General features: G+C 42.1%; 1 protein-coding gene across 1 annotated transcript in view; it reads left to right on the forward strand.

The window, feature by feature from the left end:
- The window catches only part of ATRN (attractin), a 170460-nt gene that overhangs the window by 91731 nt on the left and 60220 nt on the right, over window positions 1-18509 (forward strand). The window contains exons 21-26 of the mRNA XM_033159586.1: window positions 2828-2965; window positions 3980-4073; window positions 7071-7123; window positions 9077-9171; window positions 10914-10992; window positions 11977-12134. Coding sequence (XP_033015477.1) covers window positions 2828-2965; window positions 3980-4073; window positions 7071-7123; window positions 9077-9171; window positions 10914-10992; window positions 11977-12134 — 617 coding nt within the window. The remainder of the gene's footprint in view (window positions 1-2827; window positions 2966-3979; window positions 4074-7070; window positions 7124-9076; window positions 9172-10913; window positions 10993-11976; window positions 12135-18509) is intronic.

Consider the following 18509-nt stretch of genomic DNA (forward strand, 5'->3'; position numbering starts at 1 on the left):
TTAACAGCAAAATATTATAAGACATTGAAAGACTGGCTATCGCAGCCGTTAAGAGAAATTTGCAACAAAATATTAGAAGGAGATAGGGCACCAGAGACGTGGAAAGAAGCCTTTATCACACTGATTCCAAAACCAGATACGGATAAAACTCTAATGAAAAATTATCGTCCAATATCCCTCTTGAACGTGGATTACAAAATTTTTGCAAACGTTTTGGCTACAAGGATGAAAAGAGTGTTGAAAGACTATATACATAGAGACCAAGCAGGTTTCTTGCCAGGAAGACAAATAAGTAATAACACGAGAATCATTGTGGACATTCTAGAAAAACTGGAGAGAGACATAAACACAGATGCGGCACTATTGTTTGTTGATGCAGAGAAAGCATTTGATAAAGTATCTTGGACATTCATGAAAAAGAATTTGGAAAAGATGGGAGTTGGAGAAAAATTCTTAAATGGCATCAAGGCCATCTATACGGAACAAAGAGCAAAAATAATAGTAAACAGTGTGATATCGGAGGAGATAGAAGTTGAGAAAGGAACAAGACAAGGGTGCCCTATCTCCCCTTTACTTTTTATTACGGTCCTGGAAGTTCTCCTAAATATGATTCGAAAAGATAAACAGACAAAAGGAATCAGAGTGGGAGAGAAAGAATACAAACTACGCGCCTTCGCAGACGATTTGATGCTATCCCTGCAGGAACCGGAAAGCAGTGTCCCCAGAGCTTTGGAATTAATTGAACAATTTGGACTTGTAGCTGGCTTCAAATTAAATAAGCAGAAAACCAAAGTTTTAGGTAAAAATTTGAGTGCAGAACAGACTCAAAGAATACAAGAAGCCACAGGCCTCAATTTTGTTAAATCTGTAAAATATCTAGGTATCAATCTCACAACCAAGAATTTGAACCTGTACAAGGATAACTACGAAAAACTGTGGATGGAGATAAAAAAAGATATGGAAATTTGGACAAGACTTAAACTGTCGTTAATGGGAAGAATAGCAGTGGTCAAAATGAATGTCCTACCAAGGATGCTGTTTTTATTCCAAGCCATACCAATTTTGGACAAACTAGATTGCTTTAAGAAATGGCAAAAGGACCTATCGAAATTTATATGGCAGGGCAAAAAGCCTAGAATTAAATTTAAGATTTTAACAGACTCTAAAGAGAGAGGAGGCTTTGCCCTGCCGGATTTAAGACTATATTTTGAAGCTGCGGCCTTTTGCTGGTTAAAGGATTGGTTTAAATTAGAGAACGTTGACGTGTTGGACTTGGAAGGACACGACAATATGTTTGGCTGGCATGCATACCTTTGGTATGACAAGGTTAAAATCCACAGAACTTTTAAGTCTCATATAGTTAGAAAATCCTTATATCAGGTTTGGACTAGATACAAAGATCTGTTGGAGAGAAAGACTCCTAGATGGATCTCTCCAGTAGAGGCCAAGGCCTATAAGAGACCGAATATGTCTGCAAATTGGTTAAGATATATGGACATATTGCAGCAGGAAGGGGACTCATTCAAATTAAAAAGCTATGATCAAGTGAAAAGTCAGGTCCCCGACTGGCTGCATTATCATCAGGTGTATGAAACATTTAAAATGGATAAAAAAGTTGGTTTTCAAGTAGAAAAATCAAAACTGGAAACAGAACTGATAGAATCGAATTTCAAAAACCTTTCCAAAATGTATAATCTTCTGCTAGAGTGGCATACTAAAGATGAACTGGTTAAATCGTCAATGATAGATTGGGCGAAAGATGTAGGACACAATATTATGATGGATGACTGGGAGAGACTGTGGCAGAAAGGTATCAAATTTACTGCTTGTCATAGTTTAAGAGAAAATATAATGAAAATGGTTTACAGATGGTATTTGACACCAGTTAAGATAGCTAAGATGAATACCAAAATGTCAGATGAATGTTGGAAATGTAAACATGCGAAAGGTACCTTTTATCATATGTGGTGGTTGTGCCCAGCGGTAAATGCTTTCTGGGATAAGATTTATAACGAGCTCAAGAAGGTAATGAAAGTTACCTTTTGTAAGAAACCAGAGGCATTTCTTCTGAGCATAACCAATGAAGAGATACCCAGTCAGGATAGAGTGTTTTTTATGTATGCCACAACAGCAGCTAGAATCCTATTGGCAAGAACATGGAAAGGGGAAGAGATACCAACGGTGGAAGAATGGCAGATGAAGATGATGGAATACATGGAACTCGCAGAACTGACCGCCAGAATCCGGGACCAGAGGGAGGAGACGGTGTCACGAGACTGGAAAAAATTTAAAGACTATTTAGTTAAATCAGCAAAATTGAATATTTGAGCAGAGATAAATAGAGGCTTTCATGTTAGATAAAACTGGCAAGAGAAAATTTTTGTATGAATGATTTCTTAGTTAAATAGGAGTTAAGATTTGATATTAAGACAAGATTTATAGTTGCTTAAGTATATGACCGAGTAAAGTTAAGCATATTGAGAATTTGAGCAAATGTTAAATGTTAATTGAACAAGATATAAAGCTACCTTAAAGATGCATTGGATTTTGAAGACAGTGGAGGGAATGGGGGAAGTCCCCAAATAGAGAAGTTAGAAACAAGGAAAGTATAAAGATAGGTATAGGTCAAGGTATGTATATGTTCTTTTTTTCTTTTTATGTTTATTGTTATTGTTACTGTTTTTATTGTTGTTTTTATATTGTTTATTATGCCTTGTGTTGTTGTTGTATTTTGTTTTTCTGTGTTTTATTGGAAAATAATAAAATCTTATAAAAAAAAAAAAAGAGAGAGCAAAAGATGTGCTGAGCGTCCCTTTTTGTTTTCTAGCCTGCCAGTGTAACGGGCACAGTAGATGTGTCAATGAGAGCATCTGCGAGAGGTGTGAGAACCTGACGACTGGCAAGCACTGTGAAACCTGCATCTCTGGTTACTATGGAGACCCCACAAATGGAGGCACCTGTCAACGTAAGTTGGGTCCTCCATCCATCTTCCCCACTGCTGAACAATTGCATTTCCTCCCCTGGTCCCTGTTTATTTTTGCCTGACCTTTTTTTTTTAACAGCTAGTATGCAGGCCATAATGATCGAGGCTGTGTGTGGACTGTGCAAAATTCTGTGCCAAGGCAACCTATTTTCTGCAATTTGTAAATTGCGCAAAATGAGCAAATTTAAACGATTTCACTGAACGCTGTGGTTTTGCTTCTTTGCATAATTTATTTGTGTTTTGCCAGGGCACTGAAGCCATCCTAACACTGAGAATTTTATTCATCTAGCCTTTTTGGAGTGAATTCAGCAGGTTTCACTTCCAAGGATATCTTCCCAGCCTCGAGGGGTGGGAACCATTTAAAAAGCGAAGTTAAGATTCCCAGAAAGCTGAATTCTACAATTAATACATATTCTGTGTCTGTTCTGTGCTCTTACAGAATAATTGTTAATTACCAGTGATAGAACTGTGCAACATCAGTGATATTTTATTACACTTGTCATATAACTGAACTTAAAGAAGCATTTCACAGGGGTATGGATCATAATATTCGTTGTGACAGGTCTACTTCAAATATGAACCGAAAGTCTGAGCAACACGTTTCCCAATCATTGACTCATTTAACAAAGACATTGAGTCTGTAGAGATGAGCCCTTTGCCACTCATTCATGCCTGAAATGTGATAAGATCTTGCTTTCCTCCTCACCTTTTGCTAAGGCTGGTGAGCTACCTTTGGTTTTGGCTCTTACCCAGGGGTTGTCTGTCTGTCCGTATAGGCGGAGAGATGAAATTCAGGGTTCGTACTACTCAGTCAAGTGCGGTCTTGCAAATTTGTGCAACAAGCAGTATTTTGTGTCGTGTCATAAATGACATAAATGTGCATTAAAGACATTTAAGCGAGTGGGAAAGCCACTCACAATGTGAACAGCTTAATTGCTTGTTAATTGATCCATCAGTATTCATTTTACAGAAAAAATATATCTGTTTATCTTGCAGCTTGCAAGTGCAATGGCCATGCTTCTATCTGCAACGCAAACACAGGGAAGTGTTTTTGCACCACAAAAGGAATCAAAGGAGAGGAGTGTCAGCTGTGAGTCAGCCTTTCCATATGTCGTTTTTATTGTCCGTTCATTGTGCTCTTGATGGTATTGGGGTGGTTCTACACACTCCTGCATTTGTTTGTGTCCGCAAATGTTTCAGGGCAGCCAGACTGCTTTGTGAGCAATCAGTGCATGGCCCATAGCTCCCTACTGAAACCTTTTCATGCCACAAATGTTCCAACTTGGGGTGTGGGATCCAGCTTTTGCAGCGCTGGCGTGCCCTCTCAAGGCACCAAATCAAATCCGCTTATTTGTGTTGTAGCCGCTCCCAAGTACTTTCTGTTGATGCTGGATACAGTCGTTCCTGTGGGGTGGCTTTTGTGTGTGTGTAAACGAGCAAAGGTTTCGCAAGTAATCACAGCCTGAGCATAAAAAAAAGAAAGGCTTAAAAATCAAAGTCTGGTGGCTTGGCACCAGAGCACAACTGACTTTCATTTGGGGCCTTGTGGTGGCATTCCTGTTTCTTTTTCTGCAAGGATGCACATTTTAGCACAGCCACCGCAGCCTGATTGCAGTTACACAAAAACTGTACAAATGAAAGTATGGTGGCTCCATATAGGGCAACCAACCTGCTCTCAGGCAAAAAAGGGCAGGTGGAATTGGGGGCGGGGTGAACACCAACAATGGGATGGGTGGAGTTAAATGGTGCGTTCAATAATGAGGGAGCATTATATATGGATAACCACTTCAAATGCACTATTAATGCATCAGTGGCATCTTGCTGCATACGCCTGCAATAAAACAGAGGACTGGATGGGGTGCGGTGACAGGTTTGGGTAACATGGTTGGAGCAGAACGTGTCATGGTGCTGTTTTATTTGGTGTGATGCACTGTTGGAGGGAGCAGTGCTTCTGAATGCCAGGTTCTGGAAGCCATAAGAGGGGAGAGCGTTTCTGCTGTGCCCATATCCTGCTTGCGGGTTTTCCATGAACATCTGGTTAGCCACTGTGAGAACAGGGTGCTGGATTAGAGGGGCCATTGCCCTGAAGAAGAAGAAGAAGAAGAAGAAGAAGAAGAAGAAGAAGAAGAAGAAGAAGAAGAAGAGTTTGGATTTGATATCCCGCTTTATCACTACCTGAAGCAGTCTCAAAGCGGCTCACATTCTCCTTTCCCTTCCCCCCCCCCCACAACAAACACTCTGTGAGGTGAGTGGGGCTGAGAGACTTCAAAGAAGTGTGACTAGCCCAAGGTCACCCAGCAGCTGCATGTGGAGGAGCGGAGGAGACGTGAACCCGGTTCACCAGATTATGAGTCTACCGCTCTTAACCACTACACCACACTGGCTCACTGATCCAGCAGTCTGTTTTCACATCGAACATTTAGCTCACCATTGAGATTAAACCTGCCCAGGCTTCTGCAGCTCTTAAGAAGAAAGCAATCGTACTTTATAAACCCTGAATCCTGTTTTTAAAAAGTTGATCTGTGGAGATGTGGAACTAAGATCTTGCTCTTAGTCTGGAGTCCCATGAAGTTACTTGCATGACACAGTATACATTTTAAGAATCTATTCCCACCACTGCTTTCAAGATTTAGTGAGCTACAGGGTTATGCGATTGAAAATTATTAGATTTGAGGAGTGGTTGTGTTTGCTTGAACACTGTTTTGTCAGCACTGAAAGTCCACACACCAGTTGAGAGACTCTGGGAAAGGGTAAAAATGTTCCCCTACTCAGGAAGCAGGGTCACGAATAGCCCATCTGTCCTCAAAGACATCACGTTCAATACATAATGTATTATTGGCTGTGATAACCAGGGTGACCAGTCCACAAAGCATTGCTCACACTCTTAATTGGCTTTGTTTGCTCTGAGAGATATCGGCATATAACCAAATCTGATTGATTATGTAGCATCGTGACATTAGCACATTTGCGTTTTGCCGCCCAATTGCCTGGAGGTCACTAGAAAGAAGCTCTAAGCAGGAAATGAAAACTGGTGCCGTCTCAGCAGCAGCGCATGGGAAATAATGGCAGGAAATAGGTGCTAGAAAAAATAAAATAAACGCCTGCATTAAGATGGTGTCGTAGAACAGTAGAATAGCAGACCTGTAGAGCTGGAAGGGACCACAAGGGTCATCTAGTTCAATGCTGTGCGAACAGGGATTTGGGTTTTTTAATTATCAAAAGTAGAAAGTACAAAACACTACATGGGGTAGTTTTGACTGCAATATTATTAAAAACAGGAAACATTTAGCATAGCCATAAATGCTACCTCCTTTTTCAGTTTATTAGTACCTTTTAAAAGTATGGTCCAGTAGGGACTCCAGACAGGCAAAAGCTACCAGCATAAAACTGACAGAGGGAGGGAAGAGAGGGAGGATAGATTAATAATAATAATAATAATAATAATAATAATAATAATAATAATAATTTATCATTTGTACCCCGCCCATCTGGCTGGGTCTCCCCAGCCACTCTGGGCGGCTTCCAGCAAGTATTAAAATACATTAAAATATCACAGATTAAAAACTTCCCTAAACAGACGAGTCTTTCATGAGGCTGATCACCTCCGTCGCACAACTGCTGGTCCTGAAGGGTCCAGGAACAATATATCCCCCCCCCCCTTCCTGGTTTCTTTTTTTGATGCTCAGGGAAAACAAACCGTTTCTGCTTCAAACAGTTTCCATGCTCTACAAAACATGTAGTGAAAGAAACCATCATTTCCCTAGCTCTCCACCGCCTGTGGTTTCTTGTATTGCTTATTCCCAGCTAGCTTCTAAGATTATTTTAGGTAACTTTTAAAGTTCTCAAATGTGTTCCAGATTTCAGTTTCATTACTCTTCCACCGGGTTTGAGTCGCCTTTGTTGGTCCCGAGTTGTTTGTTCTTTCGTCTTTTTGCATGCTGCTGTTTTATTTTTAATAAGAAGTGGGTTTCTTCCTGGTTCATGCTGGATGTGACTTAAAAGAAAACAAACAAACAAACATTACAATTTCAAGCTCAAGGGAAAATTTAAGCCAGAAGGTCAACATTGCTCATGCTCTTTCTTCTAGGTGTGAGGTTGAAAACCGATACCAAGGCAATCCTCTCAAAGGAACCTGCTACTGTGAGTGAAAATGGTTTTTCTTTTTGCCTGTACATAAACTTGGTACTTGTACATCAGCAACTTGCTGCAAATGAGCTCAAAGGCATATAAAAAGGAGAGAACAATATGCTCCTTTCTCTGTTGGCTGCTGCTATCTCTCTCTCTCTCTCTTTCTCTGTGTGTGTGTGCGTCGTACCTTAGTTTTTGAACAGCTTAGTTCTCGAATGTTTTGGCTCCCGAATGCCGCAAATCCAGATGTGACTGTTCCAGTTTGTGAACTATTTTTGGAAGCCATTCGCCCGACGGGGCTTCCATGGCTTCCGATTGTCTGCAGGAGCTTCCTGCAGCCAATCAGAAGTCGCGCTTTGGTTTCCGAACATTTTGGAAGTTGAACGGACTTCCGGAATGGATTCCATTCAACTCCCAAGGTACGACTGTATGTATATTTGTAGGGGCAACCCCATTCTCTCCGAATCTGTTCATTCCCTCCCCTTAGTGATTTCCTTTTCTGCCTCCAGTTCTTCCTGCACCCCTCAGTCTGTGTCCCCACTGCCCTCCACTAATTTCTACTGCCATTTCCTCATGCCAAACACACAAATTGTGCTATATAAACAATGTGTGTTGGTTCTCTAATCCAGGGGTTACCATGGGTTACCCATGTATCTGTCCCTGGAGGAGACAGGAGAAGGGTGAAGGAAAGGAGAAGGAGGTGCATGTCTGGGGGAGCTGCAGAGATGATGGACTTGATTCTAAGATTGAAATAGCAAGCCTTAATAGTTGACGGCAGGCTTCTCGTAATGGATATCTGTAAGAAGCTGGTCCAAACAGTTTGGTGATGCAGAGTCCTGTTCTGCAGCCCATGACATTCAGAAAAGCTGTGCCATATTCTGTCCATAAAAATACATTTAAATAAAGATACTTAGAGATATGTGTAAGGGGTTGCTGAATTATTCTGAAGCTCCCTGGTTGTTATTTTTGCCATTGGATAAAGGATAAGGATCAAAACCCTCCAGTGGAATGAATTATGTGTTTTTTATTCAGTGCGCGCACACGCAGGCAAACACATCTCCACCCACCTCACATTTGTAGGTGCTTGAAAAGAAGTTAAAAGTTCCGGTCCTGCCTGTGGGCTTGCAATCTAATAATAAAGTCAAGTCGCATTAATGGAAAGGCTGTAAAAACAGAAGAGGGCCAGTTGGAGCGAGCAGATACGTGTTAAGGAGGCACTTGAAAGCAAAAGAGAGAAAAGAAAAGAAAGATAGCTGCGCGAATGCAAACAGTTTGTTTGCCTGAGCCGATTTTCATCCCACCTTTTCCTCTAATAGATTGCTAACAATGCAATCATAAACAATTTAAAACGATCAAACAAGGCATTAAAAACCAATTAAAAACTAAAATGCAAACAGAGCGGCAGATAAAAACTAAATGAAGGATTAACCAGATAAATTAAATGCCTACAAGAACAAACAAGACTTAAGGAAGTGGTGAAAAACCAGCAGAGAAGACGCCAGGTGTTGTACCATGACCTGAGCCCAGCCTCAGGAGCCCAGCCTCCTTGCACATTCCCACCAGACAGAGCATAATGGCGGCAGATGCAACATACTGCAAAAACAACATTCCGCATGTGTGTTTTTCAGAGGCTTCCCTTGTATTATTTGAGCCATGCTTCAGGAGCCCATTACTATTGTCATCCTTGCTCTGCATTTGCTGAGCTGAGACGTAGAGAGCAGGTGGCTAGATGGGCCTGCAGTGGGTTGGGCAATGCTAACCTGGGGGCTCTCTGGTCTGTACCCTTGGCTGCTGCCCTGCATCTGCTTGTACCCCCCCCCCCCCGCCTTTCCTGCTCACATGCAAGGGCCAGCAGTGCAACAGGTTCATATTTATATCCTAGCAAGTAGAAAACTTCCTGCCTCGGGCTGATGCTGGCTTTATGCCACAGCGGCACCTAAATCCAATTTGTGTACTTTTATATAGACACTCTCCTTATCGACTATCAGTTCACCTTCAGCCTTTCGCAAGAAGATGATCGTTATTACACGGCAATCAATTTCGTAGCGACGCCCGAAGAGGTGAGTAAATTATCCCAATTGCATTTCACGTTGTTTATTAAAATGCCCTGGTTCTCTCTGGCCGACGGTCAGTAGGCTGTATGCAGAGATCGACTCTTCCGGCACACTCCTTTCAGTGCCGGTTTGTGCTCATTTTGCACTGTGTGAGAGGCTCCCGCAGTTCTGTTCCTAGTGATGGGGAACTCAAGTTGAGATATATCGATGACCTCAAGGCATACGTGTAATTAGCCGTGGAGTTCGTTACTGTATAGCCATTTGTAATAAATGGCTGGTTTTGATTTTTTTTAATTTAAATTATTTTTAAAACTTGCAGTTACACTGAGAGTCAGCTTACAGCGACCATTGTCATTGATAATTTATACTCCGGTGTGTGAAGTCCTGTGGCCTTGGGGCTGACATTTCTGCATGGCTAGTCCTTGAGGGGACAGTAATATAAAAGTATGTGTCACAGATGTGTAGATGTGGGCATGGTTAAAAAAAAAACATAAGCAAGTCAGTTGTTTCTTTTAAAACGCCCACCAAAACCAATTTTTTTTCAATGGCCAAATTTGGGAGGGGTCCTCCTGTTTTTACAAAAACCCTTTGACACCACAGTATCACTGGGGGGCGGGGCACGTGGGAACAGTTGGTAATTTTAAAAACAAAATACGTTTTTAAATTTAATTTTGTTTTAATCATGGCAGAATCCAATAATTACAGTATTAGGGAGCCACACAACCATATTGACATCATGGCATCACTGCAGAGGATCCATAGGAGCAGTCAATTATTATTATTATTATTATTTTAAAGTAATATACTTTTAGTTACAAATGGGTATTTGTCTCCATGCAGTGATCCAGATATATCTGTGGTTCCTGCTCTAACCAGTAGGATGAAGATGCCTTTTTTTTTTTTTAAAGGGCTAATTGAGAGCTGGTCTAGGAAATGCCTTTTACTTTTTCTTGAAAATAGATATTCTCTTAAGAAAAGGCGGCACAGCCCTGGTTTCAGGCATCACATTGAAATAATGCATTTCAAGGGCAAAGCCCTGGTACATTTGTACTATGACTGTACCCTTGCGTCTTTGTAGGTCCAACCCTCTATGCCTGCTGTTCTTTGCCATTATGTGTTGACCACTCAGAATGGCCAAGCTCAGTTCATTATAGGGAGGGCTAGTCTGACCGTAGTGTGACTGGAATCTCTTAATTTTATCTTGCCTTTTTAGGAAGTCACAGGTTTAGTCTCTGGCCTCCTGCTGCTTGACTTCATATTGGACATTTTTCTTTGCAGACCATGCTGAAGGAAGGTTAATTTAGTAGTGCCTGCTGTGGCTCCTTGGGATATTATTATGGAAATGACTTTGGGAATTCCAGAGAACAAGTGTTTGCATAACCCAATGGAGGGTTTTCTGCTTGTTGTTTTTTTTAGCCTCTTTTTGATTTCTTGTTCTTAATCCCGAATAAAGTGGTATTCTGTGCAACTCAGAATCTTCCTGTCTTGTGAACACAGGGTAAAATTGTAGGATTTTGGATTCTATGTTCCCACTTCCTGAAATAAAAAAAATAAAATTGGCAAACAGAAACTAACCAGTGCTGTGTTTTAATGTGGCACAGGTGAGCTTGAATCCTATTGGGATGTTTTAGGGGGATTTTGGCATGCCTTTGTTCTTGCCCAAGCAGTGCTGACAAAACTTGATGGAAACTGCTCTCTCTCTGTGTAAGCCATTAATCTGTGCTTCTTTCTTTGTTCCCTGAAATCAGCAAAACAGAGACCTGGACATGTTTATCAATGCTTCTAAAAACTTCAACCTCAACATCACTTGGTCAACAAGTTTTGCAGGTGAGGACAATTCTTCCCGTTTCCAAATGCCCAGTGTCTGAACTAGAAATGTCTGGAAAGCAGTGGTGGCATATTTAAACCAGAGACCAGTGGCCAGATATTTGGCCAGTTCTGCTGAACCAGAGACCAGTCCCCCTCTGACCTTGCTCTTTCATTGGCCTTGAAAAGCTTCCTCTACTGCCCAAACTCCTTCCATTGCATCTTGGCATCCTCCATCCCTCAACTTCCTGCTCCTCCTTGTTCTGCTTCCTGCTTTTCTCTCTGCTTGCTCACCTTCATCTTGCCACATAGACTATTTGTGCCAGAGCTCCCAGCCTTCCTTTTTTTCCTCCTTAGCTAGACAGATCGTCTTTCTCACACAGTTGGTGCACAGCAACTCCGCCGGTGGCAAGAGGCGGCTCGCAGATCAGGCAGCCAGTTCTGGCTTATAGCCTCTTTATATGCAGATACCCTATGGGTGACTTAGGGATTTAGAAGGCTGCTGTGCCGTGTAATAGTCTGTATATTGAGGCATAACTTCACTCCAAAGATAATCTGAGAAACGAAGTAGAACCGTTTATCCGATTCCCAGATCTTGAATGCTTGCGTTGGCAGCCGAAATGTTAATTTTGTATGCAACAGTCGTTTATGTGTTTCTTAATCGCAGTAATGAAACTGAGCTCAGTACTGCCTTGTTGAAACAGAATAATTTTTATTGTTTTATCAACTAGCGCTGCTGTATAATTTAAGAGCACCCCTTGTAATGTTACCAAGGATTTGCACAAAAACATATATCTTTATTTCATTTATATTTTGGCTTTGCCCCAAGGGCTCCCCTCACCCCAACCCATTTTGCCCTTCCAACAACCCTTTGAGGTAGGTTAGTTTGAGGGGACTCAAGGCCACCCACTAAGCCTTGTGGCTAAGTGAGGATTTGAACCTGAGCCTGAAAATCTTCACTCCCGACAGATGGTAATGTTTTTTTTAAAAAAATACTCCCAACAGCTGGCACCCAGGCAGGGGAGGAGATTCCGGTGGTTTCAAAGAGCCAAATCAAGGAGTACAAGGACAGCTTCTCCAATGAGAAATTTGACTTCCGCAACAATCCCAACATCACTTTCTTTGTCTACGTGAGCAACTTCACCTGGCCAATAAAGATACAGGTAAGAGACCCTTCCATTCACAGAAGCACTAGAGAATGACTGGAATATATGGGAGTGGTTCTGTATACTCTGTTCTGTTTCCTTAGTGTTGATGTCCGATACTCCAACAAATGTTCAGGTCCTGTACTGTATATATTTGTATGCTAGAAGCCATTGCCTATTGCTATTATCATTCTTTTGCTGCGATCTAACTTACTCTGCAGCCTCAGTGCAATTCAGATTGTGTTGGTTGTTGCTTATGAGATCTCCTGGGCAGCTAAATGCAGTAGGTTTTATGGGGGCATAACAACCTGAGCCCATTCAGATGGTGCTAGTGGAATGTCTCCATCTTGAGAAGCAGCTTGTTAGTGCAAACCCCATTTTTAAAAACTTGGATCAGAGTACTTGTATAATGGAATGAACCCTCCCTCCTGCTGTGTGTGCCACTGCTTTCATCTCCCTTCCCTACCTGGGTTTCCTGCCCTGTGGGGGACTTCTGCAGGACTCCATGCCCACTGGTGGGGTTCTCTCTCAATCTTCTTCTTCTTTGGTGATCACTCGTAGCTGAGTAAGATTGTCTTCCTTGAACATGCTCTTAACAGTGGGTCCGTAAGTGACTGTGGAGGCCAATTCTGGATCCACACGTCCTTCCGTAGTGGGGACATAGGTTTCCAGGTGGGAGTTGATCACGGTGAGGGTTTGCCAAGCGTGCCTTCCCCTTAGCACATTTCTCCCTTTCGTTCGAGTGTCTTCAAAGCCCACAACACCTTTGGTAAAGGCTGTTCTCCAATTGGAGCGCTCGCAGGCCAGTGCTTCCCAATTGTCGGTGTTCATACTACATTTTTTTAAAGATTTGCCTTGAGACAGTCTTTAAACCTCTTTTGTTGACCACCAGCATTACGCTTTCCGTTTTTAAGTTCGGAATACCGTTTGGAGACCATGCATGGCGAAAAGCAGTCTGTAAATGTGGCAAACGGAATGAGAAATATTATAAACAGCAACAAATGGATGCGAATGAATTGGATGCGAATGTGATAAGCTCCAAGTTGAAAGGTACACGAAGGACTTAAGCAGTGACATGGACAGTGGCTACGTGACCTTAACCAGTTGGCAGCAGGCAAGCAGGAACTATCCTTGCTAATTAAATCAGTGAGCAAGCCTGGCCAAGAGTTATTTATCGTGAGTGATATCACACTTCCCGCTAGCCTTTTGTGTGCAGCCTTCCTTGCTGGTATGGCCAGTCTCCCTGTCAGTGCCCTCCTTTGGCAAGAGCTGGGTGTTGAAAGACGGGCCAAATCCCTGCCCATCATCCCTTTAGGAACTTGGCCTGCCATGTGTTTGAGTCCGAACACGGCCAGAGGAACTGTACAGCCAACTCTGCATGTCTGGTCTTGGTCTCCCTCCCCCTGCCCCGAGTTTAGAAGTGGGGTGGAATGTAAAAAAACAACAATCCAACTTGTATTATTGAGGGGGGAAATGTGCATTCCCCACCCCTCAAAAAAGAAGTCATTGGCAATAATGATAGCCTTTCCCTCTAAAGCTAATAGCTGAGGCAGGAGATTTTTTTTTTTTACTAGCATTCAGACTGGGGAGAAAAGGGTCCCAATGGAAATTAGGGACCCTCACACCCATTATTATTAATTTTCTTTTTTTTTCTTTTTTTAAAAAAAACCCAATACGCTTCCAAGTGGCACATTTAGTGCTGCATGTAGTTTGGCCCACTGTGGGGAACTGAAATAGGATGAAATTACATGTTCAGTGTAATTCCTTTTGTTTTGCTGTTTACCCATTCTTAGTCACTTTCCTTTTCTCTGATTTTAACCTGAAGCCAGTATTTGTATTCTTAATTTGGGCAGCTTAATTACTGTGCTGGTGCATTTCCCCTCCTTTGTTAACTTGACGTTTAAGTTTTTTTCCTGTCGTGGGCCAAATATAAGGCTTTTTAAATCTCTGGGAACAGACGCCCATTGCAAGAATCCATCGTAAATGTTGGTCCTTTGATCTCACCCTCGTTTGTCCTGGAGTTCCTGTTTCAAGACATCCTTGTCCTCCTGGCTCTCCTTTCCCCTCTGCCTGGTTTTCTTTAGGAAGCTCCAAGCATATAAACGCTCTTTTGTACGACTGATAGTTGTGCATTTGCCAGGGCTGAGCTCCCACCCTTAAAATATTGCTCCACCTCTCTTCAAAACCACCAGTTGGTTTTAAAAGTATATTGGTGTAGAATGTCCCTCCCTCCCTCCCTCCCAGCTTCCTTCATTTAAGCAATCTCTTCTATAAAAAGCTCTCTAGAATTCACAGTTAGCAAAATGTAGATCACCGTTCTTTAAAAACTTGGAAGTTAGTGTCTGTTTACTGAGTCGGTTCGGTTTAAGCCACTCTGGCTTGTGACAGCCACGTTGTGAAGTCTGCTTAAGTTAGTTTGTCAGCTTCCTTTGGGGAAGACGGGTGAGTTCTTGTTGGATACAATTTGCTGCCTGCGCTGCAAGTGGTTGGCGTTTGTTATAAAAAAAAAAGGGTTCATTTCTGATTTGGAAAATTAATCAAGCCTGCAATTGGTTCGTCTTATTTATGGTTTCAGTTTTAATTTAGTTTATTTGGCATGTGCCGTGCGGAATGAGCCTATCTAGAAACGGAATTGGCAAATTCATCTTCTGCATGCTGTATAACCACTGTAGGTGTCTTTTGTCAGAAAAGAAATATATGAGAATGGCAGTTTCATGTTTCAGATCCCCCCCCCACGGTCGGTTTGCACAGTGGTGAGAGTTGTTACAGGGTGTAGTGATCTCAGAGGGTTAAGCTTGGTGTTTTTAGAAGCCTCCGAACTGAGAAGCAAAGAAGTTGAGTTGTAGAAACCAGCAGTGGAATTTTACAGATGGCTCTCAGCTCAAACAAACAAAGTAAAGCCGCCCCCACCCCCCTTTTTTCTACCTTGGCTCATTTTTCCGCTATATCTGACAAGCTAGTAATGGAAAACACTTCAAATCTCCTTTGATTGTGTTGTGTCAGCAGTTTTACGCGCCAGTGTTAAAGTTCTCCTCCCTGTGTGTGTTAGCGGTTCTGTAGTTTGGTTTGACGTAGTGGCACAAACGCCTGAGTCCAAATGGAGATCATTTGAAAGCTCTGCCAATTGGTGACTGAATGAGGGACTTCCGGTTAGGTGCCGGTCAATGGCGGACGGGAGTCCGACGGCTCCGTCCTCCGACAGGCTTTAGGGACTTCCGTGCCTGCGCCACGGGTCCCTTAAAGCCACGGGAAGAGCGTCCCGTGGACCTGAGCTTCGTGGGTCCCAGACGTGCCGTCTCCGTTCCCGATTTACCCTCGTAAGGGGGAGAATCGGGCGAGCGGAGCGCCGGCACGGGACTGAAGAAGCGTCTGCCTGCGGAGGATCAAAGCAGCGATCCCGCCAGACTCGAGCACCCGGCACTTCCTGCATAGAGACTTCCAAAGAAACTCTGTAAGTTAAAAATTGGATCATTTTTACAAGATTTAAGAGCACTGCTTGCAGAGGAATTGTGAAAGGAAGCCTGTTCCCTTTAAACTGTTTGCGCGAGCTTGGTAGCGCTAAAAGATCAAAGCCGCGACTAACGGAAAAGTTTTGCGAACTTTTTAAAAGTTGATTAAAAGTTATTTAAAGGATGCTTAAAGACTTAAAAACAGTTGATATGGCAAAAGAAGATGCCCCTCACCCTCTGGATTAGGATTCCGGGTCAGTAGCGGGCTGTAATACATTGTTGCCATTTTTTCTTTGTTGGTGTTTCAGTGACTGTTTACCAGTGGAGACATTTGGACTTTTTTGTAACCAGTTACAAGCTACCTTGTGGACTTTGGTGGTAACACTGCAAGCTAGGAACTGTGACTGGCTTGGGCTATCTGAAAATAGACTCTTCTTGGCTTTAAGGAATTTATATTTTGGAAAATCAAAACTCTTTGCCTAAAAGTTGGACTTTCAGGACTGGTGTGGGCTCCTGGCTCAGCAGCCTCTTTGTTCTCAGGACTGAGCTGCTGGCCACCTGGTGTTTATCTTTGGGACTGTTGGCCTTCTGCTGTGAATGTCTGAGATTGTTACTACAGAAACTGGAGTGACCTTGAGATTACAGCTGCAGAGCCCACAAGGAATGGAACTTAGATCTAAAGGAACTGGCTCTGAAAAAAGAAAAGGCTCTGTTTCCCTTACTCTACAGGAACAAATGGAGAAACTAGTTGTCAGCGTTGCAGAGATTGCAGCAGGATTGAAAAGCGTGACTGATGGATTGAAGCAAACACAAGACCAAGTTTCTTCAGGAAATACAGCAGTGAATTCAGCAATAGAAAAATTACAAGCTGATATAAAAGCTGATATTAAAAATTCTACGCAGACCCTAGAAAAATCTATTGGACAAATTGAGGAGAACGTAAGGAAGAACAGAGAAGAGATTAATAGGATTGGGCAAGAGGTGGCCACCCTGAAAAAGGACTCAGAGGAAATTAAAGTGGTCAAGGAAAAAATAAAAAAGGTGGAGGAAAAACTAGACAACTTAGATTTGGAACAGATAGAGAATATTGGAACACGACAGAGGTCTGTGGAAGAGTCCCTTGCGTTTCTGCAACTACATCAAAGAGAGGGCAACATCCGCCTAAGAAATCTTCCAGAAGTGGAAGGGGAAGACTTAAAAGACCACATAGTGAAGCTATTCTCAGGATTTTGGGAGATAGAAGAAATTAACGTCTCAGCGCGCATAGTGAAGGCCTTCAGATTTGGTCCAAGAGGTTCCAGAGGAAAGAAAAGTAACAAAACAGTCAGTGACTGTTTGATTGTGTGCCACGATCGACACGATAGAGATTTCTTTCTGGATTGCCATTACAGAAATAACCTGGTGGTAGAGCAGAATAAAGTAATTTTTTATAAGGACATCCCCAGATTTTTCCTCGACAAAAGAATTCCTTACAACGACTTGACAACTGAGCTTAGAAAAAGGAAAATCCCCTTCAGTTGGGAATTCCCAGAAGGCCTGGCATTCACGTTTGAAGGAAAAAAGATAAGAATAAGGTCCCTGGCGGAGAAACAGAAGTTTTTGGACAAGCACCTGGAACAATTTAAAGGCACACCACTCGACCCAGCACAATTCTACAGGTTCCCAGAGGTACTTCCACCACCGCCGGGACCACCACCAAGTCTACCAAGTCCAGGCAAGGATCCAGAGGAAGGCAAGAAAGGAGAAGCAACTGGAGGAGAAGATTAGAGAAAGGAAAATGGCGCTCAAGTTGATGACATGGAATGTCCGGGGATTGAACCAGAGACCAAAGAGACGCAGAGTGTTTTATAGCATAGAAAAGAAGAATTTGGACATAATATGTTTACAGGAAACCCACATAGTTCGGCGTCACAGAAGATTGTTACAGAACAAAAAATTAGGCCAAGAATTTATATCATCGGACAAGGTCAAGAAGAGAGGAGTAGTGATTTATGCAAAGGAGAAATATAGCCCAAGACAGCTATTTAAAGATGAAGAAGGGAGATATATCGCAATTGAAATTAACGTACAAGGCGAAAAATTTTTAATTCTGGGACTCTATGCACCAAATGATGGAAAGTCAATTTTTTACAAAAAAATCCATGACTTGCTGTTGGATTATTTGGACTATAAGGTAGTTTGCCTTGGAGACTTTAATGGGGCAGTTTCCACATTAATGGACAGATCTCAAAGAACAAAATTAACAAATGATGGGAAACTCCCAAAGACTTTTTTTGAAATGGTGGACAATTTGAATCTGTTAGATGCTTGGAGATTAAAAAACCCCACAGAAACAGAGGCAACGTACTTTAGTGAATCTCAGCAGTCATGGTCGAGGATAGACTACGTCTGGATCTCGAATGAATTGGCTCCAAAATTACAAAAAGCAGAAATCGGTCCTAAAACGCTTTCAGATCACAATCCGGTACAGGTAAACCTAAAAATGATTTCCAAGGACTCTTTTAGGTGGAGAATGGATGATGCTTTGATGAGAGATACCAAGCTAGTAGAAAGAGCGGCGAAAAAGATGAAAGAATATTTTCAAATTAATTGGAACTCAGATGTGGAGAAAAGGACTGCCTGGGATGCAAGTAAGGCGGTAATGAGAGGATTCCTCATTAGTGAAAAGGTAAAAAAGAAGAAACAACAAAGTGTAGAGATGGAGAGATTGTTGAAATTAATCAAAGAAAAGGAAAAAGAACTAAGAGGACATCCTAGATGTGTTAAAATTCAAAAAGAAATCAAATATTTGCAATCCCAATATGCCAATATTATGAATCAAGATATCGAATGGAAAGTGAAAATGATGAAACAAAGAACATTTGAATCTGCAAATAAATGCGGAAAACTACTAGCTTGGCAATTAAAGAAAAGACAAAAGGCAAATGTCATCAGCAAATTGGTA

The sequence above is a fragment of the Lacerta agilis genome, chromosome 9, assembly GCF_009819535.1.
Source record: "Lacerta agilis isolate rLacAgi1 chromosome 9, rLacAgi1.pri, whole genome shotgun sequence".
Taxonomy (NCBI): domain Eukaryota; kingdom Metazoa; phylum Chordata; class Lepidosauria; order Squamata; family Lacertidae; genus Lacerta; species Lacerta agilis.